Raw genomic sequence first — 27,134 nt, 5'->3', positions numbered from 1 at the left:
CTAAAAAAAAATAAACAGCTAATAAATTACCGATTTCTTAAAGCCCTATAAGTCGCCTAAATTTTTAAAAATTAATTTTAAAGTAACTATTTAAAAAGTATATAATAATCTAATTTTTTTTGCCTACATCTAAGTTTAAGTTTAAAAAACAAGCATTTTGATAGAAAAGTAATTGTTATTTACAAGGTGTATGCACCACCTTTATATTGCTCGCTGCATCTATTTTTTCCTTGTATATATATATATATATATATATATATATATATATATATATATATATATATATATATATATATATATATATATATAAACAAATATCTTTGCCTTAGTTAACCTTGCATGAAATAAGTTTGATGATGGTCATAATTGAAATAGGTATCCGCTGAATTTAAGTACATTCAGTACAATGGATGCACCATAATGCTTCTTGTGTAGCTAGATCTGAATTGATTTGTCATATATTTATTACATGCATGTTTTAATATTAACAAAAATTCTAACTTAGAAAACGTTAACATAATGGTTTTTCGTTGGTTCAGATCTCTTTTCTCTGCGTCCAAAAAACTGATTGGCACAGATCATTTAGGAAACAAATACTTTGAGTATGAAAAAGGTATATAAGGTACAAATTTTATACACTTTTAACACTTTTATTTAAATATTAAAGTTAATCACATATGTCTTTTTAAAGTTTTCTATTCCTGGAAAGGTTTAGAAATTTGGGTCAATAGTTAGATTAGAAATTAATAATAAATATTACCTTTGGTTATTTGTATTTAAACTTGCTATAATAGATAGTAATCCCAGGTCTTGTTATAAGTAGAGCAATTTACGTAGGCCTTAAGCGATTTTATGTAAACAGTAAGCAATTTTGGTTAAACGACTTTTTATCATTTTTTAACTTTTAAATTGTTCTTTAAGCGGTAAGATAAAAGAAGTAATTAAATTTAAAAAAATCACATCAACCTTTTAATGATGTTTATGTAAAAATATTTGTTACAAAAGTTCGAATGACAATTATTTTAGATATAAGCACTATTTACTAAGATAAAAAATCAAATAAAATTAAAAATTTATTTGGTTTATACTTTATTGTAATGATTGATTTTTTCGCTTGAAAAACGCTAATACTTTAAGCTTGAAGCTAAGATCATAATAATATAATTTAATCCTGATAAAAAAATATGATTTAGTTTAAAACTAATTTAATAACTTTATTCTGATAAAAAAAAAAAATAATTTAATTTAGATTTTAAAAATATATAATTAAATTTTGATTAAAAAAGTATATTTAAGTTTATTAAAATTAAAGTTAATACTTGGGTTCAACTTAACTGTCAAATTTATTTTAAAATATTACTAAATATTGTTCAATATTTTTTTTTTTTTGTTCCTTAAAAAAAGATTAGCTCATTTTTATTGCAATTGTTTTTTCGGTTTTCCTTCCTAAACATTTTTTTTTACTCAAAAATTAATTTTAAATTAACTACTGCATCAAAAATTTGCACAAAAATTAAGTTAAACTTTTTTTTTTTATAACGCTAGTTAAATTGCAGTGATTATTTTTTAATAAACGATATATACAGAGATATAATTTTAACCCCTTAAGGACCGATATTTTTTCAAATAAATGCACCAAAAAAATCAATTTTTTTTTAATGCTTTGAACTTAATTATTGACATATTAAGAATAAAAAAAAGTCTGTTATAAATCTAAATATTATTAATTTGATTGATTCTTAGTCGATTTAATATAATAATATTGTTATAAGATTATTATCATATATTATTTTGGGCTAATACATAATGAAATGTAAAATATGTGACCGCCCGAGTTATCTCGGGTTCGGTCTTTTTGGACCATATAGCATGACCCGAGATATTTTGGGCCTGGTCCATTAGGGGTTAATAAATGATGTTTGGAAAAATAATCTTTGCTTTCACAACAATTGTTAATAAAATAATAAACTTATAATAAATAAAGTAAATAAGTTAACGTAATTTTTTTATTTGTTACTCGCTTTATTTATTATTTTATTTGTTACTGTAAATAAAATAATAAATAAAAAATAATTTGTAGTTGCAAAGCTGTAATTAGAAATTTAAGAAATAATCATTTAAAAGTTCGATAGTTTAATATATTTTAATTCATTTATGTAAATGTCGAGAAAAGAAAGAAATTTGTTAATATCCAACATTTAAAAAAATGTAATATTAAATTTATTTATTTAATAATAATTAAAAAAAAAAGAAAATAAACATTCCCTTACAGTAATAATAAAAAAGAAGTTAAATAACATTTAACTTGTTTTGTGGTAATTAATATTATTGCAGTAAATTAAAAAAGTTAATGTCTTCAAAAAATGTAAAAAAATAAAGAAAATTTTATGATGTCAAAACAAGGCTTGTGATCCTATGCTGGAAGTATGATCTAGAATGCAATTTTGTGACTATTCTATTTTAACTCAATATGATCAAAGGACAGATTATTTACTTTGAAGTGTAAAAATACCTTTAAGTATTTTTAATAATTCTATATTTTACAAACCTTATGTTTCTTAAATTAACTTTTTTACAAAAACATAAAATATATGCAATCTGCTGTGGCTGATATGAAACCTTATAGTTTTAAGGTAAATTCTAAATTAAATGTTCCACAAGGACATTGCTACTCTCATTGCTTGTTCTAAATATGCCACATTGCTACTCTCTTGCTTGTTTTAAAATATTTGAAGGCATCTTATTAAAAAGAATTGAATTTCATGATAATGCTTATGATTATTAGTTCACTCCACAACGTCTTATGCATACATTTTAAAAAGACAGTTGATTATTATGTTCCTAGAGAAAGCTATGTGTTCACATACTGTATAGTTTTCAACAAAACATTTGATAGTGTTAATTATTGGAAACTATTTTAAAATTAATTGATCAGATTGAATTGGAGCTTTTTATTGATATATTATTTGTTGGTTTTCATAATAATTTTTTACTTTCTATAAAATAGAGTATAATATAATATGCAAAAGTTCTGTCTATATACTTTTATTAAGTAAAGTAACCCATGGTTTTACTTGTCATAACCTTTTTTTTGAATATATTTTATATGATTTTTGAATATAATCAGTATTTCATCATTTTTTAGACATTATGTTATGTTATCTTATAGTTTCTGGTAAAAAAGTTCGTTCTTTTGAGGCTGCTTTAAAGCACGAAGATTACAACTCTGGTTTTCTACCTCCAGAATGGGAAGGTATTTGTTTTATAATTCATATTTTGTTTTTTGATTTGTATTTTTTTTATATATAAAATATATATTCACTAATGTGTAATGTTTTCATACATACAGTTCTAATTTATACTACACAGTTTAGCCTAGGAATTTGTCCAAAAATATAGAAGAAATGAAAGTATTCTATTTTTGCTGTAATATTTTTTCATACATAGATACTGGCTGCCTGAACTTTAACTTTCAGTTTATGTATATACTGAAAGTATATATGAATGTGTGTGTATATGCATATAAACATGAAAAGGAGTTGCTGTTAGATTGACTAAGGGTTTAAGTTAGGCGTTTTTTTTATTCTTTCTTATTTTCTTCTTTTTGCAATCAAAGCTGTATAGTTTTTTAGGTCATATGAAAAAAAAGGAAATAGTTAATTAGGTTGGCAAAATAATAGGTTTGATTAATTAAATAACTAACGTTTAAATAAATAGGTTTGATTAATTAAATAACTAACGTTTAAAAAACCACACACTAAAGTTTGAATGACCGTTAAGTAAAATGTGCTTGTTATTTACAAATAAAATTTATGAATATGCTAACTTTCAAATTAAGTTAATCTTTTTGATCGAAATAATCAGGAACAGAAACAAAATTAGTTTAATTTAAAAAAAAAAAAAAAAAAAACTTGAAAAATACAAGCCAAAGAAATAGTCTATTTACCAACCACAATGAAAAAAAATGTCAGAATTGTATAATATATTAAGTTTGGGTTCTAGAAGAATATAATCAATATCAGTAGGTAATTTGTGCAGATGTTGAATTTTTTACTTGGCTAACAATGTGGATATGCAAAATACCCATTCCTAATGTTTTAAATAACCCATTCAACAATGAGGGTACGCAAAATGTCCATTCTATTATAGGGATAAAAATTTACTGATGTTAAAAGACGTTAAATCAGTTGGTTGGCTCCCTTTTGTATCTGTTGTTTAAAGATAACAAAGCTAAAATTAAAATTAGTTTCTTCCATTTAAATTTATTTCAGAATTCAGCGCGTCCAAGTATACAAAATTACATCGGATATTATAAATACCATATATATTTACAGTTAATAGTTGATTTTATTAAATGGCATACCGTGTTTTCTCGTACAATAAGTTATCAGAGACAAAGTTTATTAAATCTATTAAATCTTTAAGCTTGTTGTTAATTTTGTAATATGTGTTAAGTATTAAGTTGCTTGTATTTTGTTTTTGTTTTTGTCAAATTGCTATATATTGTTTTACTAATAATATGGCTGATTTTTACAGGGTAGTAGTAACAGTATCGAAATGCATGTTCTACCTATTTGTCAGTCGATGTAGCAACACTCCTTGCATGTTCTATCTATTTATCAATTGATGTAGCAACACTCCTTGCATGTTCTACCTATTTTTAAGTCGATATAGCAACACTTCTTACATGTTGTACCTCTTTTCTAGTTTTACAATGCTATTACTAAATCCAAATTTCGATATTATTCTGTTTAGGCATTTTCGACATTATTCCCTCTTAATGAATTTCAGTTTTTTATATATCAAAATAATTCCTTAAAATTAATTTTCGATATTAATCCCAAAAAAACGTTTAGATTCAAAAAATTTCAATATTAATCCGTTTTTTGAGCAATTTTTTTTCGATACTATTCTGCTTTCCCTTTTTTGAGTACTAGTTTTTTAATTTTATTAAAAAGCAGCATAACAATATAGAATAAGATTTTGTAATTCTTTTAAGTAATATAATATAAATAAGTAAATTATTATGTATATATATATATATATATATATATATATATATATATATATATATATATATATATATATATATATATATATATATATATATATATATATATATTATATATTATATATTATATATATATATATTATATATATATATGTATATATATATATATATATATATATATATATATATATATATATATATATATATATATATATATAATATATATTATAAATAAGTAAGTTATCAATGTTGCATATGTTGCAGATTTTTTTAATAAAACTAATTTTAAAAATTTAAGAAAAATTAAAAACTCATTAAACTTGATAAACAATCATATACAGAAACATCTTGTTTTAACAACAACACCAATTTTGTTTGAAAAAGAAATGGATAAGTAAGTTTATGACTTAGAAATATTTTTCATGGTTTGTTGAGACTTAAACATAATTGGTTTTATGATTAATGTAATTGATATTTGAAGTTTTATGAATTGATAATCTGTTGTAATATGTTGTTGAGATTTTTTTAATATTTTTTAAAAAAAGCATGGCTTAGCTGGAGATCCCATCATCCACCCACAGTTGAGGTAGTATTTAATAATATTTATTTAGTTTATTTAAAATTTTAATAAAATTTATTAATATCAAGTCACAAGTTTATAATAATGTGCATATATGCAAGTATGAAGTCACAAATTAATAAATAATAAACAAGCCATTATAAATGATATAACCAACACTCAATATTTTTTTCAAACATGCACATGATATCTGTAGTCTTCTTTTTGATTTTAAATCTTTCAAACTTTGTGTTTCAAACTTTTTGTTTCAAACTTTTTGTTTCAAGCTCTGTGTTAATGATAAACAACCTAGTTATTTTATTTTATTTATGCTTCCACATTATTATTGTTCTTTATATAGTATAAATAAATAAATATTTAACTTTAGTAAAAATTATTAATTCAACAGTAATACAAAGTTCTATTTATTATTCCAGCTATTATTACATCAATATAATTATTATTGATAATAATAAATTATTAATAATATTAATAAGTTATTAATAATAACAATAGGTGGCATGTTCTTATTTAATCAAAATCTTCATATGTAATAAAGGTTTAGCTGGATAAACTCTTGTTTAATTAAAAACAATCAGTTCAATAAAAAAATACAACGCAAACCTTGGATTGATAGAGAAGCAAAAAAGCAATTAAAAATAAAACAAGTTTATGCCACAAATTCTAATGGTTTTAAATTTGACCAGCTGAAAATGCTGACCAAATGTGACCAGCTGAAAGTTTTAATCAATAAAACAGTTAGAAACTAGTTAAATCAAAAAGAATAAATTATAAAATTAAAAAAAATTAGCAGAGTCATCAAAAGAAAATCCAAAACTATTTTATGCTTATGTAAATTCACATAAAAATATAAAATTCGGTATTAATATGATAATGGATAAAAATGGTTTTTTAAATACAAATTGTGATAATATTGCAAATATTCCTAATAAAACTTTCATTCTGTATTTTTTATAGAAGATCCGACAAATTTTCCTAATATTACAGTAAAAACAAGCAAGACTTTAGAATTAGATATTGAATCAGTAATAATCAAGACATAATTAGGAGTAAACTTAGTGAAATAAATGTCAATAAAGCATTCAGTGCAGATGGTGTAAGGTAATAATTGTTAAAAAAATGTTTATCAAGTTTTTGCAAACCTCTAGAGTTACTATTCAAAAGATCCTTGAAAGAAGAAAAAGTTCCACTCAAATGGAAAATGGCAAATGTAACACCACTGTACAAGAAATGAGATAAAAATGATCCAGCAAATTATAGACCAATTTCATTAAGATCAATACTATGCAAAATTCTTTAATCAATCTTAAGTGACAAAATTATGGAATACATGTTAACAAACAATTTATTAAATAGTAACCAACATGGTTTTCGAAAGAACCAAAGCTGTACCAAAAATCTACTTGAAACACAAGAAATTTTGTTTGAAGCTATTGAGAATTGCTGGAATGTTGATTTGTTATATACAGATTTCTCAAAAGCATTTGATTAAAATCATATGGTATTGTCGGAATAATACTTAATTGGATAGTAGACTGTTTATATAACAGAAAACAGTAAGTAATTTTAGGTTTATCAAAATGGTTAAAATGTTGATGACAGCAAAACTATAAATATTATTAAATCAGCTGTAGATATACACATAAATAAATTACAAGATATCGATAATATTATGAAATGGTTGTCATTATGGTTATTGAAATTCAATTATGAAAAATGTAAAATTATGCACATTGGCTTTAAAAATCCATGTATAACTTATTCAATGTTTGACGCTGAAACCCAGCAGAATAATATCCTAGCAACATCAGAAGTAGAACAGGATTTAGGAGTGTTGATGCAATATAAATTAAAATGGACATATTACATAAATAAAGCTGTAGGAAAATCAAATCAAATGCTCTCTCTTATTAAATGAATTTTTAAATATTTTGATTCAAATATAGTAAAAAAATTATATACAACTTTTGTAAGACCACATCTTGAGTTTGCTATTCAAGCATGGTGACCTTATCTGAAAGAAAACATTTTAAAGTTAGAAAAAATGCCACACAAAAAAAAAAAGCTACAAAGCTAGTACCAGCTTTAGAAAAAATGCCATATGAATAAAGATTACAGTTAATGAAATTAATAACACTTGATAAGCGTCAATTACGAGGAGATTTAATTTTTCAATATAAAATACAAAAAGGTTATGAGGAGATTAATTGAATAAACGACTCAATATGTAAAGCTCAATTAAAACATTACAATTTTCATGGTCATAACCAAAAATTAACAAAGGCATACTGTAAGAGTAATGCTAGATTTAATTTCCTTTCATGTAGAGTTTATGTAGAGTTGTAGAAGCTTGGAATGGTTCATGACCATATATTCAACCTGTTTCATATTTTTGGAATGGTTTATGGCCATATATTCAACCATATATCTTTGGTCCCAGGTAGAAAGGGCATAAGTCAATTTGACCAACTTTTTGAGAGAGCAGTATCAATGTTTGAAAATTCCTACGTATAAGTTCATTATATCCTTACATATTTAAGGTATTTTTATATTGTATATATTACATTCCTAATACATGTAACCATTAAAATTGTTGATACTATGAATATTTAACATGATAACTGTAGTTATGTTAAACTGTAGTAAAATTAACTTAAGCCCTTTCTACCCGGGACCAAAGATATATCAATTTGTTTCTCCGCGCAGCGGCCTTGTTCATCAAGTTTCGTGTTTCGGAGTTGTAGAGTTAGAGAGGGTTATAACCACAATTAAGAAGCCTCCTTGTCGGTAGTGGCCTTCTGGGCCCTAGGGAGGTGAATTAATAATAAAAAACAAAATATATATCATAAAATCAATAATAATCTTTCAATTCAAAAATCAACTTGATAAATTAAACTATTGCAGAAATTATTTATTAAATAACAATAATAAAAATTATATAGGTCAAAAAGTAAACTATGCTATTATAAAAACATTTATAGCTTTTTTGCACAACATCTTCTGTTATTGTGCTTTACAATTGATTCCATCAATTGTCATAGTGTATATATAATTATATATCCATATCAAAATTAGAAATATTTGTTGACTACATCATCAGTTTTGTTTTTGTTGATTACTTCATGTAATAACAAATAACAAAATTAAATAAAAGATTATAACACTAATACTTTTTTTTTTTGTTTTTGCAACATTTTATACATTTAATTATATTTCAGCAAGCAAGAAAATATTATTAGAATACAGTAAACATTTAAGTTTTTTTGCAATGATAAATAGTGTTTAAATTTAAACTATTAACAAGTTTAAATTTATGTATTTTAAAAATCTTCCAAGAAAGTATCAATGCATAGTCATTGATATTAAATATGCAAATTATAAGTCAAAAAAAAAATTATGATATTATCAGAGAATATTAAAAGTGAAGAGCATTTTTTTAAAGTTACTTTGAATATTAGAAAATATTTATATATAATCATAATGCCATGTTTTTACATAGCAAAATTTATTATTTAATGGTCTGTTATAGGATTTAGAAGAGAAATACAAATACTTTTTTGTTATAGGAGATTGAGAAGAGAATTACAAATATTGTTTTGATTAAAAATAGAGCTGCAATAAAAGCAAAAGCAGATGATGAGGTAAAGTTATGTTTAACAAAAAACTTAAAATCAAAATTAAATTATCATCATCATTATTATCATCACCGTCATTGTCATCATCAGTATTATACAGCCAAAGCTGTACCACTGTTTATTGCATGTGTACCAAAGCTGTGTATTATTGCATATGTGCAGTGTTACGCATTAAAAATAAACATATCTTATTATATTTAAAATTTCTTATTTTATAAATCTATTCAATAAATAGTTAATATTTAATAAATTAAAAAAGTTTGTTATAAATATAAAGCAAGCAAAATTCAGCTTTTTGGCCTTTTGGGCTTGACTCCAAAAGTATCATTTACCTCGGCATTACCTTGGAAACATTTTTACAACTGAACCAAAGTTTTACATTTTTAATAATTTATTTTCTATATATCTTCTAGACCATAAAGCATTACATATTTGTGCGCAAACGTTTAATAATAGGTACACAATATATATATAAATTAACTTGGCAAACATGTAAGGAAAAAAATTATTAACAAAAAACACATTGAAATTACATGCTTCATTCAAAAATAGTTGTTAAATAATCGAAAAAGAATTGAAAAATGATATTAACTAACAAACACTAAAATAAGATCTTAAAAACTGCAGTTTATTTAGAAATACTAAAAACTAAGTACATAGTTTAAAAATTGAAAATGAATATCAAAATTTTATTGTTTTAGATTAATAAATTTAAACTATTTCTCTGTTTTAAAAAGGAATTTTAAAAAACATAACGCGTTCAATGTTTCGCTTGATAACTTATTTCTTTTCTTTGTAACAAAATCACTGGTAGTGGAAAAATTTAGTTTGTTTTGTGTTGATGTAGGTTTTATTGTTGATAGTGCATCCCTAAGAAGTTCTAAATTTTTGTTCTGGAACCAGTTGTTTGAAAAATATTGCATTCTTGTCTTATTGTTTTATTTGTATTTTTAGTAATATTATCCAAAGTATTAATTTCTTTAACAGTGTCTTTAACTGATAACAGATAATTGTTTTTAAAGAGATAACTGTACTTTATTACAGAGATAACTGTACTTTATCACTGCATTCTAATTCCGCTTCAGCATTAACAAAATCATTGTTGTTCTCATCAATCTCCGTTTCCAAGCAATTGAAGTACTGTCTATTTAGTACGGCTTCCGCAGTTTTATAAATTTCATTCTTTGGTGCAGATCTAAAAGAAAAAGAAGCGAGAGCATCTTTGTCGTCGAACTTGGATTTTGTAAGAGTTTATACAGAGATACAATATTGTTATTTCTTCTTTTATTTTCTTCTTTTATTTTCTGTAGAAGTTCTTGATTTAGAATCAACTTCCTTTTACTTTCCAAATAAAAAGTTTAAAGTTCCACAATTCAAAAGTTTAAAGTTCCACAGACCCTTCCACAGTTAGTAGTGTAGAATCTTCTCAGCTTTAACTCTCAACAGTTAAACTAACAGGCTCTAAAATATATAATAATGTTTCTGCGATAACATAATCATCTTTCCATAGATGATTTAAGTTTAGTTCCAATAAAGCCTTTTTAATGGTGTCCTTTATTCTTAAAAATTATATTATTAATATTTGTTTTATCATAATTTTCATTGTATTTCATCTTGTTTTGCAATACAAAAGTAAAGTTAATTCATTAGGTTCTTTCTCTGTTACAAATCTCTAATAATACATCATTTTTTATAGGAGATTTTTTAAATTTCTGTACAACTTTCTGTATACCATCAATTGTATCTTTAATTGAAGTATTCAATTGCAACACTTCCTGTTCCCGTACATTATTTTCCAAATCAAATTCATTTTCTGAAAAATTATCTTCATCTTTAACATCTTCATCCAAGTTGTTTTTTGCATTTCTTTTTTTTGTATAAAATGTTTTTATAACTGCTAAATGTAAAGCATAGTTGTAACATAATTGCAGATAAGCAATTAGACAATCTCCTGAATTTTCACTTAACTGGCTCTCCATCACTTATAACAGCTACAATATATTTGTCTGAGCACAGATCAATGATCTTTACATTTTCTTTTAATATTTCTAGCATCTTTTCTGCTGTATGACTGCCTTCAATATATTTTAAACCCAGGTAGTACGAATCTTTAGAATTTACATATAAATGAACATCCATAAATCTCTTAGTTTTAAGAGTTGTCCATTCATCAATAGGCACACTGAACTTTTTTTGTTCCTCTTTTAAATTTTTAATATTTTTTACTAGCTCCTCTTTTTTAATGTTATTTAAATCCATCTTTAGTTGTCGTACCTCAACAAAGGTGGTTATATGGTAACTTAAATCCTCTTGCAGTCATACTATGTTGTATAAATTAACTTTTAGCTATCTGGTTAAAAGAGAATCTATCTATAGCTGCCATTTTAGATATTTCTTCCAGTTTTGCTTGTTTTATGAATGTTAAAATTAGTTTGATTATTTGTACTACTCAATCGTCACTTTTCTTAATGATTAGATGTTGACAAGGATAATGTGGAACAGGTACTAACAACTTCTGCTTTTTTTCTTTGGAATTCGTCAACTACTGGCCTACATCTACACCTTGTAGATATAAGCCAGTAGTTGACAAATTTTTGCATAACAGTTTTGTTGGAATATTTTAAAAAAACTGTAATCCTTTTTCATCTATTAGGCTGGTGTAGATGTAAACCTGTGTTAGATTTTTTCCTGCCTAGGATGATGAATGCTGAATCTTCTTGACTCTACTCATAGGTTTTTCCTTGTGCCTTATTGATAGTGACTATGCAACTCTTCTTGTTATCTCCTAATGAGGGTACAGCTCTAAAACTCAGTTTAACGGTAGTTCTCAGAAAGGCTTATTCCATCAACAGCTGCAAAATATTAGAGTATTAACAGTGCCAAGTTGCGCTTGGATGGTGTCCCTGTTAATGCTTTTGGTGCTCATTGTCAAGGCAACATAAGTAGCCCTATGTTATGCTTTAATTATGGGTTAATTTATATGACTGAGACAATTGCATAGCTCATCGCTTAGGAGGCTGTGTTCTATAAACTTAAATTATGCCTAAATTAACCTAAAATATTAAACATAAAAAACCATTCCCACCACCTGTTTTAATATATATTTTACAAATATTTGTGTATATTTGTGGTCTGTGAAGCAACCTATCATCAGTTGAATCTTACCTCTTGCAAAATTCACCAGACTTGCTTGCTCTTAGTGAGACAAATTTAAATTTGGCTATTCTTTTATCAGATCTCAATTCTCATAACTTCATAGTGATTGCTTGTAATCTTGTTAGAAGTAAATTACAGTTTGAAAAAAAAATATATATATATATAAATATATGCCAGTATTTAATAAATAGTAAATGTTAGCATAATATTAAAATATATAATGTATTATAAATTTTTGTCTAGCCCCGGCTATCAACCCCTGCTAAATCTTATTATTTTGCTGGGACCGGGGACAGGGCCGGGTTTGAAAAAAGTCTCATTTTTAGCCAAGGATGGAGCCAGGGATAAAGCCCTGGTCATTTACTAACTTCTGGGGTACCTTAAGGTTTTATCCTCGGTCCTGTTTTGTTTCTTATTTGCATTAATAATCTTCCTGACAACCTTACATCTAAAATAGCTTTTTTGGCTGATGACTCAACTTTATACTCCTGTCTTGACAAAAAGTCCTCTCTTTTCGATCACTTAAAACAGGCAGCTGATCTTGAATCTGATCTCACTTGTAAGATCAGATTCAAAATCAGCTGCCTATATTAATTAATGGCAACCCTCTCACTGAGTTCTCTTATTTAATTTTTTCTTGAATTTTCATTTACTACTGACCTTTCATGGAAACTTTATATACAATTGATTGCTAAATTAGTATCTGCTAAGATTGCTTCTCTATTGTGCCATTTTTTTCCTCCTGATTCCATTCTCTACCTCTACAAATCTCTTATTTGCCCTGTATGAAATAATGTTGTCATATTTGGGCTGGTTCATCTAATGGTGCTCTTTCTCTTCTAGAAATGGTTCAAAACCCATTCTAAAGTAAACCCATAGTTGAATCCGGTCTATCTACTAAGCTTAAGTCTTTTTCCGATTGTTGTAAAGTTGCATCTCTTTCTCAGTTGCATCTCTTTCTCTTTTCTTCAAATACTATTATGGTCCGCTGCTCAAAGGATTTATTATCTCCATCAACTAAAACTCATTCTCGCTTGACTTGTGGTGACACATTCGGTGAGGTCTCATTTGTTTACTGTATCTATCCTCATTTGTTTACTGTATGTAGGTTCCATTTGTTTACTGTATCAAGTTTTTTTTTTCCCTGCACTTCAACACTTTGGAACTCTCTCCCATCTTCATGTTTTCCTGACTCATACAACTTACAAGTCCTACTGTCTTCCTTGCTCTATAACTTTTTTCTAGTAACTCCCAACTTAATAGTGGTTGCTTGCAGCCTTGTTGGGAGTAAAGAATAATATATATATATATATATATATATATATATATATATATATATATATATATATATATATATATATATGTATATATATATATATATATATATATATATATGTACATATATATATATATATATATATATATATATATATATATATATATATATATATATATATATGTGTATATATGTGTATATATGTGTATATATATGTGTATATATGTATATATATATATATATATATGTGTGTGTGTGTGTATATATATATAGTAGCGCACAAAATAAAAAATTAAAGGTAGGTAGTCAATTTGACCAGCTAACACATAGTATTGACAGTCAACTGTTTTTTGTTAAATATTTATGTTTTTCAGTATTTTAATTTTTGTTTACTGTTACCGAACTTTATAAATGAAAAAACCTCTATCACTTAAATGTGTTACTTTTGTCATATTTTTAAATCAAATAATCACTTTTTTTTAAATGAATACTCACAACTAAGTTTTACAGTAAATAACTAATGCTCTGGTTAATAGTTTAAAATAATATTAATCTAAAATAGCTCATGTGCCCTAATTAAAAATAAAAGAGTTTTGGTTAAAAAAGGGAGATTTGATAACAAGTAATTTTAGTTTGTATTCTTTGTAATGTTTGATATTTTTGTACGTTTAACTTGTTTAAACTTTTTATAAAAAATAATTAAACTTTTATAAAATTATTAATTAAATATAAGGAAATTTTAATTTATAAAATATTTTATAGTTTATTACTCCCTTTACGACACACAAAGACTTTTTAACTTTAAAATTTTATTAATATGTTTGTGTGATCATTATTTTAAATAAAAACCAAATGTAGCTGTACAAAATATGAATTTTTAGCATGAGATTTTAGCATGCGACGAGGATATGAAGTTTTTTAATATAGTTTTTTAATAGTCTGTTAGTTAAAAAAAATTAAAGTAATTGAAACTGAATATTTAATACTTTATACCACCATTTTATTAAATGCTGTTATAAAAAAATTACTAAAGCTAATTGTTCTCTCAATAACTCAATAGAAAAAATGTACTAAATCTAACTATAGTTTATTTAAATTGCTAAACAGGTTAATAATGTTCATTCATTAGGTTGATTTTAATTTCACAATGGTGGTAAGATTTTAAAAGGTTTTTTAAAAAGATTTAATAAAAAAAAAATAGAGTACCGTTTGGCTTTTGTCAAACATATATTAAATAAATTAAAACTAAGGATTCTGGGATCAAAATGCGGACAAACAACTCAAAAATGTATAACAACAACAATATAAGTTATTCACTTTTTAATACAAACTCTCAATAACTTTTTGAATTCTTGTTTAGTGCTTGTGAATTTTGAAGAGCTGATTACAATGAAAATTTTCTTTTTGATCAGTTATTTTAAAATTGGCATTTCAAAGCCCAAGTTTTTATTTTTATCAGTAGATAGTTTTCTTTGGCAATAAGTGAACTTTAATAAACAAATGAATTTAATGGATCTTAATGCGCTCAGGGTGGGTATACTTTCCAAAAGTCAACTAATTACCCCTCCTTCATATTAAGCACCTGAGAGTAAATGCTTAAACAAAAAGAATTTCACAAAGTCAGAAAAGTATTAACCAGCTCTCTAAACATTGACTGTTAAAATATTTTTAAAAGAAAAATATTAAAAATATATTTAGTTAATAGGTATATAAATTTCTTTTAAAAGTTGCGACCATAAAATAAGTGCATATTTACAAAAATGTTTAAGAGTAAGTTTTAATCCATAACTTTTAAGAAAGCTTAAATTTCAACTCTGAAAAATTTGTTCAAAATGGTTTTTATTTTTTTTAAATTTACTTTTTCTTGTATAAGAATGACACAAAAGAATCTTTATATACACATATACAAAAAATTGCAATAAGTGAAAAAAAATAGCAAAATAAATAAACAGTTAAATTTGTAAAAACAAAATTTAAATTTTACAAAGATAGTCAAGCACCCAAGCATTGTTAAAGTTTCAAATTATGAAGTAACAAACTAAGATGCTTGTGCCAATAAACAAACTATTACTCCATCAAATAATCTGACCTTTTGATTGAATTGTTTATTTTAATTTGAATCTAAATAAATATGCTCATTGAATTGTTCAAAATAAACTCGTGCTTTTTACAATTCTTTTTGATTGCATGACTCCTCTTTTGTAAACTTTCACGCACTTAAAAATAGTGCAGTATAAATAGTTGTTTGTTTCTGTAAAAGCAAGTCTTTTTATAGACTAGAAAACTATATTGAAAGTTAATAAACTCCATAATTCCACACTTCTGAAATGAAACCACATCACTAATCCTACACTGATATAAAATTTGAAACATTTTTATGCTTTCTTAAAGATAATTATCAAGACTTTGTTTTAACTCTCACACTCCTTGAGCTGAAATATGAAAGTTGATAATTTGCTGGTCCAAGAAAGTCATTATAGTAGAAAATTGAGATTCATTAAAGCGATAAAATTATATTTTTCATGTTCATATAATAAAGTACTAAATGATACAAAAAATCAACAATAAAATCTATTTCTAGTATTAAAATCAACAATGCTGCATTCTGTATTTATATCAGAACTAATAGAATTTACAAATTTCTTTGTTATGATGATTATACATATTATTTGCACCATTTGTTAATATTATTTTCATTATTTTCGACAAGGAAATCTACAAGATGTAAACCTTTTGTTTAAGTATATAATTTTGAAAGCTTTATTTTTTTTTTATCCTTTTTTCTGAGTTTGTCATTGAATCTTCAGTTATTCCTATTTTTTTAAGTTACACCAGCTGGCAAATGTTTAAGGTAGAAAAAATCTGATGAGTATAAGTCCTAATAACATTGTTTTATTGCATTTTTATATACATTTTCTTCAGAATTGGTAGTAAGTTTCCTAGCATTTTGCTTTGTTTGTCCGGAATTTGATCCCAGAAAACTTTGCCAAAAGTTTTCTGGGATCAAAATCCCAGAAATTGATGATGGGATCAAAAATGCAGCCAGTGATTTTATCGTGAAGTGAAACAAAAGATGTTTAAAAAAAGTTATAGCTTACGTCATAAATAATACTTGTTTGATTTACAAAAATTTAAACATCAAAAACAATTAAAATATTTTAGACACTTTTTCAAAATATTTCAGTCTAAAATATTTTAGATGTTATGAATTTTTAGTAATTTTAAAACACATCGTAGTTGTAAGTAAAAACTTATTTTTAAAAGTCAGATTTTTTTAAGCGGTTAACCTTGATTTTGGAAGGTGAAAACAGCAATTTTGGTCATTTCAGGCAGTCGTTGATTGTTGAGTCCTCATTATTTTGTGGGCTGTATATTTATGTGTGTGTATATATATATATATATATATATATATATATATATATATATATATATATATATATATATATATATCGTCAGTTAAACTGCAAAACCTCGTAATTGACTTTTTGAAAAATGTTCAGGAGAGAGTTAAAACTAAATAGGTTAAAAAGTTTATTCTTACATATAATAATCTTTTGCTATTAATTGTTATATCGTGTCTCTAACTGATATCAAATATTTTGAAAAAAATATAATCACTAGGGGTTGGGGGAAAGCAGTTACGTGTTTTTGTAATTCATGTTTTGACAGCTTTTGGTAGATACAAGGTTTTTCCACTAAAAGATAACTAAGTTGTATAGACTATATTTTGCACGTTTCATTAACTTAATTTCCTCAGCCTGCTAAATAATTTAGTGTTGGGGCTCTAATTTTATTTAAATGATACTTGTTTTGATACTAGTTGTAAGAAACCTAAATATTCAATTAAAAATTTAATATTCCATGTGACATTTTACGATAACAAAAACATTTATGACTGTTGACACAATAATTATCAATCTCATCAAAAAACATCTCGCTCAAATTTCTCATCAAAAAATATCTCGACAATAATTATCAATCTCACCAAAAAATATTCTAATAAAGTTGATCAATCTTCATTAATAAAAGTCTCAACTAATATTATAAGTCGTAATACTCAATTAATCATGCGGAAGATTGTCATAAAACTCCCAATAATATGAGGGCAGAACTTGTTTGAGTTCCTGGAGATGATTAAATTTCATCTTTGAAAGTTTATGTGACTGCGAGTAAAGTCTAGTTGGAAGGAAAGGACCACGTGCTGGTCTCTTAGGCAGCGGTTGCCATTCATCTGAATACAATAACTTGTATTTCATAATTCCTTCTGGTGTGTACATAATACACCTAATGTCTGTTACTACTGGATCACCAGTTTTAAACCCAGGTCTAATTGATTTATAGTACGAAACCGGTGCGTAGGATTTAAAGAAGTCGTGGGTTAGATATTTCACCGAGTATGGATTTTTAATGCACGCTTCGCGACATACGCCAACATAGTCAGTTGGCAAATAAATTTCTTTATTCCTCAAATGGTGTTCGTTTGTACTATGAACTGAATCTACTTCCATTTGGGTGTGACCTTTTTCCAAGTAGTGCTGTTCTATCGTGACCTTATGTTCAATTGCTAGGGCTAACAAGGCATTCTTGAGACAACTGCGTTTCGGTTTTGATAACAGCAACCATCGCTGTACAGAATCAACCTCGTACATGTAGGGTTTGAGTTGATAAAGGCTGTCACATGGTCCAAAATCATACTCGCGAACACGTCTCCGTCTAAACCTCCTTCGCTTTCATTCCATAAGTAGCATGTGACGTTAACATTAGCCTCATTGTAAATTGTAAAATTATGAACGCATAATTTTGTTTTGTAGTAGAATGCACAGGCTTTAAGAAATGGAGCCATTTTGACAGCTTGGACATCCATAGTGAACACTGCGATCTTATCTGGATGTGCAATGGAGTCAGCTTTATCTGTGGCTTTTTGACTTCGAGCTTCTTCTTTACGTTGCTGATGAACATTGTATACTTCATCTGAAATATGACCTAATTTATGTTACATGCATGTGTCACATTGATCTTTTTTGGGACGGTAAATTGCTAAGTTAAGAGCTTCAAATTCAGCTGCTACAATTGTTCTCGAGAGTGGTTTCAGTTGGGGAGAATTTGCTTTAAATGACTCTTCGTATAAACGATACAAGACATTCGCGGACATTATTGGTGGTTCAAAATAGAGTTTATTAGTCGTAGCTCTACAGTAGTGAGATGGAAGAGTGGGAAGATTTTTCAAAAAAGTTAGTAGAAATGTTTTCCTCTCATTATCAGCTGGAGTATTACAACGATTTCTCTTTGGTAAAGCTTTTGTATTGAGGGTTTCATGCATACCACTACCATCTAGACTAGACTGTGCCCAGTCACGAACCTGCCACTCGTGCATTCCTAATGTGGCAAGAAACATCTTCTTGCAAACTTGAAATCTTCTATCGTCTTTTTTTAAGAAATACTTTAGAGTTGAATTACGGCGCGTTGTCTCGGCTGTCTTTCGCTTTGGCTCCATCGATTCTACGAGATTTGCAATATACGTTTGCCTCATTCCCCAGTCCATTTTACCCCAAAAATGTGAGAAAATTTTTCCTCGATCTCCCTCATCGAAGCTTTGACAAAAACAATTCCTTGCTTTTTCACAGCGACTAGATTGACACGCAGGACCTATACTGCGTGGTGCTTTTACTTAAAAACCGGTAATTTTGTACTGATTGTACAAAACTACCATCACAGTTTTTTTTCAGACCTCTGTACTCTTCTCCTTTCATTCGCTTTAGAGCATTACATTTTCTTTCCCAGTTATTTGGTTCAGCTCGCCCTCGTTTGCATCTTGTTTTCTTTGTTGTTGACAGTTGTATTTCAAAGTTTGGGGGATGTTCTTGATCATTTGAACTCACATGAACTGATGAATGGGTCATGCGATTATTCGAAGAAGTGCCGGGTTGAGGAGACCTGTGACTGGTTGCCGACGTTTGTGAATCAACAGAAATGCGGGCAGCACTAGAAGAGAGCGGTGAATTTTCCACATCTGATTCATCATTGTTGGAGGATTCTGAGGACTCGTGTTCATCGGAATAGTTTGAACCAGAATCTTAAAGATCGCTGGAATCACTAGATTCATTTTCTGCACCGGTATCATTTACCGTAACAATTTCAAAATTTGACAAGTGTTGTGTCGAGAGCTCACTATGACCCTGGTTTTCGGTTGAGCCAAAAACTCCATCAATTGACTCAAAGTTGAATTAATCAGACATGTTAGCTGTGTCTATATCCTCAAATGTCACATTCATTAACGATGAATTTATAGTAATGTTGTCGTTGATAGCATCCATATCATAATCTACACTAGCACTTGTTTCACGAACCACACAAGAGTCTAATGTTGGATCCTTTTTATTTCCAGAGTCAGTTTCACTGACGGCTGGAGTTGGTTGATTGACTTTTTTTGAATTTGCCAACAACATCATTTTGTAACCACGTGAATGTTTCTACAATAACAATACATAAAAGACTTCAAGAAAATAAATTTACAGTATAGAAAATATTTACACTAACATCAAGTGATTATCAGATTTTTTTCAATAATAAATTAGATATAATATGATTTTACTTTAAGCATGTCTTTTTACAAAATAATAGTAAACAAATAAAAACAAAAAATAGAGCTTATAATTAATTATATTTACTAGAAAATTATATTTTACTGGCAATCTAACTAACTTCATTAACCTTATTAATTTCATCGGACCATGTGGCGATTCTAAATTTGTGGTTTAACTGCAAAATCAAGTATCAGCAATATATAGAAGTGCAAAATCACGTATCAGTGCTGCACATTATAACTCGTCATAATCACTCTAATTATTCAGAAATATCTAATTATTAAATAATTTAAATTATACTCACTTGTTAGCGTTAAAATATTTATAGTATGGTTTTCTTTTTATTAGAGTCAGTTGAAAGCAATTGCTGGTAAGTATATAATTATTTTCTTGTTATTTTTGTTTTTTTCATTTATAAAACATTAATAAAATTTAAATACTAAATCAATCTAAACCTATATAAAATAACCTAAAATTGTAATTTAATAATAAAAATTGTAAATAAAATGTTTTCATTTGATTTGAGTGTTTTACAAAGCATAGAAATATATGCATATACTTTTGATGTTATTCCCCTGTCTAAGGCGAGAGAGGGCCATTACAGTTGAGGAGGCTACTTTATTTTGGTTGCAACCCTCTCTCAACTCTTTAACTCTGACATACAAACATTAACAAACAAGATCACTATGCAGGGATGTGGTTTGGATCAAACTTTGAGAATAAAACACCTTGGAACTTTGAGAACTGCGAGAAGTTCCAGGTAGACCTCCTAGCCACGGTATTTTACTTTCATGGCTGGCTAAAAAAAATTCTGACCGGCTAGCTGATGGCATGAGAGGCTAGCCTACATTTTTGTGGCTGGCTAGCCGCCTGATTTTTTTGGCTGCTTAGCTGGCTATTATATATATATATATATATATATATATATATATATATATATATATATATATATATATATATATATATATATATATATATATATATATATTTCACCATCAGTAGGTTCATCAGGAAGAATCCTGATGAACCTACTGATGGTGAAACACAGTGTTGAAGTAATCAAAAATTAGATAAGTGTTTTTACTAATTTAATTTATTATTGCTATGCAGATGTATGTATATATATATATAAATATATATATATATATATATATATATATATATATATATATATATATATATATATATATATATATATATATATATATATATATATATAAAATATATTTATAGTATAATAATGACATATATACAAGTATAATACTGACAGCATTAACCAAAACAAAACAAACTTTTGCATATAATAAATATTCATATATGAAATACAAAGTTAATCAAAATGAAATAAAAACATAAATAATGTCCTAATCCAAAAAATGCATGACTTAGCTCATAGACCAGCATTTGGATAGTTATCGTGTATGAAACAAACTGCATTCATTCGAAATGGTGCCAAGGAGGATCTCTTTCCATTCAAAATTAAACCAGTCGTGCTAAAAAGACATTCAACAGGTACACTGCCGATGCTAAATGCAAGATAAACCTGAAACAATAGAAACTATGTAAAATAAGCAACATTAAACTTCAGAAAAAAATTAATGTTTGCTGTTATTTTTGTCACTAGTATTAGTTTAATGTCAAAAATAAAATTATCTTCTACCTTGGCTATGGATGCTAGAATAGGGAACTTTTCTGCATTATTTTTCCAAAACAGCAAGGCTGGTGATTGATTATCACAAATGGTTAGATAAAGATTTATTTCAGCTTGCAACCCATTGCTATTCTCTAATATTGTTCCAGAGTTTAGTGAAGATTTTGCAGTTTCCTGTAATAAAGTCAGTCTAAGTTTTTTAAAATCTTGAGCTGCATTTGAGCTTTTACTATTTTGATTATTGTCAATGTATTACACAGAGAAGTTGATATTTTTATCGGTTCCTATTTGTGGTAAAATGTTTGAACCAAATAAAGAAGTTTTTATTTTGTCATAGCTGTTTTTTAACAAAATTTCACATTTTTCCTTCGTCAAAACAACATCACGAATTGCTGGATCAAAACAACACGCTAATTCAACTAAATTAGTAACAACTAACCGTTTCTCAATGCATTTTTTAACTAACTTTTTATATTGTTTTATCGCAGAAGAATCTGTAACTTGAACAATGCAACAATTTTTAATTTTAGTTACCATGAGTGGAAGGCAAGACAAATTTGGTGTTCCCTCGCTAACAAGTAGAGTCAGTTCTCGAAATGGAGATAAAAAATTGCGCAGTTCTTGCAAAAGTTCTAAATCTTCAGGAAGAAAACATAAATCATACTTTCCAATTTTTTTTAACACTGTATCAACATTTTAGATCTAAGATAGATTCAATCATTTCCAAGTTACTATTCCATCTTGAAAATGTAAGAATGCTTACATTTTCAGTTTCAATTTCAAAATCCAGAATTGGATCCTCTTCATCAGCTATTTGCTCGTCAACATGAATTGTAATTCTTTTGAACAACTCCTCATCTTTCACAGTTTCAATTTCATTCGATAGCATATTTCCCTTAAAATGTAAAGCTTTTATTACTTCTTTGCATTTGCTTACTAGTAAAGTTAATTCTGGAATTTTTTTTAAGCTATCCGAGGTTAAAAGCAGATGAATTCCATGTGCGGTGCATGTTATACGTTCATGGCCTAATAGCTTTGATAATTTTTTCATATTAGCTGCACCATCAGTTGTGTTAAATAATAAAAAATGCTTATCTTGAGGTAAAAATTCTTTTAAAACAGTTTTAACAAATCGATAAAGTTGCTCAGAAGTGTGCAACTCCACTGGCTGAACAGCCAATGTGAAAATTTTAAATCTCCAATCATGCACAACACTTAAATGAATTCCAAAATAAGGTAAACGATTACGCTTGTCAGTCCAACCATCCATCATCAAAGTTCCACTTACACATGATTGTAGAACTTCTAAGACTCTTTGTTTAACAGAAGTATGAACATTTTTTAGGGCATATCCAGATATACAGTCAGATGAGGGAGGCTGAAACGCTGTATTTTTTGAACAAAAACTTTTAAACCCAGATCTTTCAACTGAACTAAATGGCTTAAGATCTAAACATATTAACAGACAAAGATCTCTGTTGAATTCAAATGTGCCGGTTTATTATTTTGTACAGTGCGGACCCAATTAGTAATTTTAGAACTAACTGGTTGCTCAAAAGTCTTTCCGTGTTAAAAAACAGCATGGTTTAGATGGTTACCAGAAGATGTCATTGTTGAAGTAACATATACCTTTGATAATCGACCTTCATCGACTCGTGATTGCTCTTCGAAACAGTATCTGCAGTACAACTGATTATTAAATAAATAATTTTAATTAATTTGGTTTCTTGAATCTTTCAGGATTAGTTGACCCATGAAGTCCCATACTTTGGATGTAGCAGCCCTAGATTTGCTGTTGGACACAGGAGTCCATCTCAGATCCTTGAGCAAGCAAATTGTTCCAGTTTTTTTTTCAATGGAAACAAATTTATTTACTCGTTCACGAACTGTATTTAAATATATATATATGTATATATATATATATATATATATATATATATATATATATATATATATATATATATATATATATATATATATATATAATACAAACAATAATGATAATTCGGACCTTTAGAATGATTGTTTCTTTTCATTTTAAAATTTGAATTGCGCAGATGACAACTTTTCTTTTTTTTATGATAAACATTGACTACTGTTTTCGGACTGCAAGACACTTTTTTTTATAGCGCGAAAATTAAGGTATTCGAACATACGGTATATTAACACGAGACTCATGGAATTCCATGGTTAAACCAAAAACTATATTACAAAGCGATTGGTGATAGGTGATATGAAAAAATTAAAAAAAAAATTGGACATAAACTAATTTAAAGATTTAAATCAATTAACTAACTATGATTTTAACGGCTGGCTATGGCGACATATTGTCATGGCTCGCGAACTCATTTTTCACAGCTGGCTAAAAATAAATCAGTGCTTGGCGCCGTCTAGCGTATAATATATATATATATATATATATATATATATATATATTTATATATATAAATATATATATATATATATATATATATTTATATATATATATATATATATTTATATATATATATATATATAAATATATATATATATATATAAAAATATATATATATATATATATATATATATATATATAATATATATATATATATATATATATATATATATAAATATATATATATATATATTTATATATATATATAAATATATATATATATATATATATATATATATATATTTATATATATATATATATATATATATATAAATATATATATATATATATATATAAATATATATATATATATATATATATTTATATATATATATATATATATATATATATATATATATATATATCTATATATATACATATATGTGTGTATATATATATATATATGTGTATATTTATATATATATATATATATATATATATATATATATACACATACATACATACATACATGCATACATACATACATACATACATACATACATACATACATACATACATATATAAAGAGACATAATGAGATTGCGTGTGTAATAATTTTTACTTTTTAATGGTTTGCTTTTGTTGTTTTATATTTTTGTAATGATTATTTTTATAGATGGATTGATTGCAAAAGAAAAATCCATCAAAGAAGTTACAAGTACTATTTTAGTTTCAAGTATTCTCAATATTAATGCATAAAGTGGAATTTTAGTATGAATTTTCTTTTAGATATTTTTGTTGTAAAAATGAAAAAAATATTTTTGTTTTAAGAAATATTTAAAAGCTTAAGTTATTTCGGGAAAATTAACTACACATATATGAAAATTTTTAAACTAATTATGCTAACTGAAATTATGTAGTCTTGGTATGTTTCTAATTTTATGTAGCCTTGATATGTTTTTGTTGTCCTAGAATGTTCTGAAATTTAACAATAAAGTTCAAAAATAAATCTTTCCATTTTGTTGAAAATCATTTTTTTAATATATATTATTTAATAAGATTTTAAATCTAGATTAAAGAAGTTTTGGATTAATGACTTTTACTACATTTTAATTTTCAACACAAATTATTATTATAAATTATTTTTAATTATCAGCATAAAATATGCACCTTTTTTGTACATTAAAATTCTCTTTATCTTTTCTTTTACTTATTATATATTATGTAACTCATTTACAATATATAAAAGCTTTTTATATATATATACATTGCATACATACATTTTTATTTATCAGGCAGTACTCATATATACATTGCATACATACATTTTTATTTATCAGGCAGACAGTACTATTTTATACACACTTTCAATCAATATCCCTATTTTATACACACTTTCAATCAATCCTTTCTATGATTTTTATTTCAATTTTATTTATTTTTTCATTTATTGTATTTGCAGATAAGCAGTCCAGCAAAGCAACTCATTCTTCAACCAGCAATTCATTTGAACCAGAGGCATGGAAACCAGGGCAGAAGTCTTGATTTTGGTAAAAAAATTCTTTCTCTGTGCTTTTCATTGTTCCCATTTTGAAATTATAAGGTTGAGTGAAGGGTAAACATTTAGAAAGAGGGGTAAACAACATTTAGACAAGGAAAAAAAAGTATCCTATGAAACTGCATTGATCTCCTAGTTCTTGAGCAGTAACTGACATAAACCATATGGTTTATGTCAGTTTAATTTTTTCAATTTTAATGTTTTGTTAATTAGTTTGTGATTTTAAATTTAGCATCTATTCATTACATCGCTAAACCATCAGAAAAGTATTAAAAGTACATAAAAATGTTGATAAATTGAGGTATCCATTATGGTAGAAGTTTAAAATGTTCAATTTTAATGTTAGATTGTAATAAATGATATGGAATCGAACAGTAGAAGAAATTCAAACTAGAGAAACTTTATTTCTTTCTTTTATTTACTTTTTCTTTTTTTTCCTTTTTTATTTTGCTGTTTCAATTTTCAATTTTAAAAAATTAATATGAAAATAAATAATATAAAATAAATAATTAATAAAAAAAAAGGTCAAAAAACTTTTTCTAGTATTTTTTTATGATTAACTTTAAAAGTAAATGTTTTGCATTTAAATTTTGTTTTATGAATATTTACAAAGTTGTAAAGTTTAAGAATTTTGGTGAATGCTAAGTAAGGTTTTGTAAAAAAAGATTCGTCATTAAAATTAATAATGTTTGTAAGTGAAATCTAAAGGTTTTAATATTTATATATATTTATATATATATTGTTAATATTTATATGTGTATATATATATGCATATATATATATATATATATATATATATATATATATATATATATATATATATATATATATATATTTGTAAATTATCCAAGATATGAATTTTTTGAATATGCTTTTTCTTTCAGTCAAACTTCTGACATATCTCATTAACAGCTTACATATCTCATTTAATTTAGAATTCAATTAAAATGTTTGATTTTTATTTATTTTAATTTAGTTATTTTATTTAGATCTAAATAAATGTCTAGAGCTTACAAACAACCACTAAATTTACTGAAGCAACTTACTTCTGCTAAATTTCATTCTATTATTTCTAATTAAAAAAATGTTTAAATGTAAAGATGCTTGGTGCATAAGTTGGCAGTTTTATCTACAAGAAGTAGAAAATTTTGTTCAAAGAACAACTGATAGGGTAGGGTGGGGCAAGATGACCCGTGGGGCAAGAAGTCTTTTTGCTTATGTGAGAGTATCATAGGACGGTAATGTTTTATCCCTCTATAATACTATTCATAAAGTTAAAACAAAATCGTGGAATAAAAAATGTTTTTAA

General features: G+C 26.2%; 1 protein-coding gene across 2 annotated transcripts; it reads left to right on the top strand.

Annotated features, from left to right (window-relative positions):
* The first annotated feature begins 483 nt into the window (after positions 1–483).
* LOC101239048 (NADH dehydrogenase [ubiquinone] 1 alpha subcomplex assembly factor 2) lies at positions 484–26,224 on the top strand. Of its 2 annotated transcripts, XM_065801058.1 has the most exons (8): positions 484–613; positions 3,170–3,253; positions 5,557–5,597; positions 9,158–9,232; positions 20,591–20,612; positions 24,944–24,985; positions 25,730–25,817; positions 26,058–26,224. In XM_065801058.1, the coding sequence occupies exons 1-7, from the start codon at positions 520–522 to the stop codon at positions 25,810–25,812; spliced, it is 441 nt and encodes a 146-aa protein (XP_065657130.1). In that variant the 5' UTR covers positions 484–519; the 3' UTR covers positions 25,813–25,817; positions 26,058–26,224. The 2 variants fall into 2 exon arrangements, with proteins under 2 accessions (XP_065657130.1, XP_065657131.1); XM_065801059.1 differs by lacking the exon at positions 3,170–3,253.
* Positions 26,225–27,134: the final 910 nt, after the last annotated feature.

The sequence above is a fragment of the Hydra vulgaris genome, chromosome 07 (genome assembly GCF_038396675.1).
Source record: "Hydra vulgaris chromosome 07, alternate assembly HydraT2T_AEP".
In the NCBI taxonomy this organism is placed as follows: domain Eukaryota; kingdom Metazoa; phylum Cnidaria; class Hydrozoa; order Anthoathecata; family Hydridae; genus Hydra; species Hydra vulgaris.
This window is presented reverse-complemented; position numbering and strand designations above follow the sequence as displayed.

What these genes read in the sequence shown, in the direction of transcription:
- LOC101239048 (XM_065801058.1), top strand. Translation starts at nt 520, where the DNA reads ATGGTTTTTCGTTGGTTCAGATCTCTTTTCTCTGCGTCCAAAAAACTG. An exon ending in ATCATCCACCCACAGTTGAG is followed by an intron (nt 5,598 to 9,157) that starts GTAGTATTTAAT and finishes TTTTTGTTATAG; the next exon opens with GAGATTGAGAAGAGAATTAC. An exon ending in TCAGTTGAAAGCAATTGCTG is followed by an intron (nt 20,613 to 24,943) that starts GTAAGTATATAA and finishes TTATTTTTATAG; the next exon opens with ATGGATTGATTGCAAAAGAA.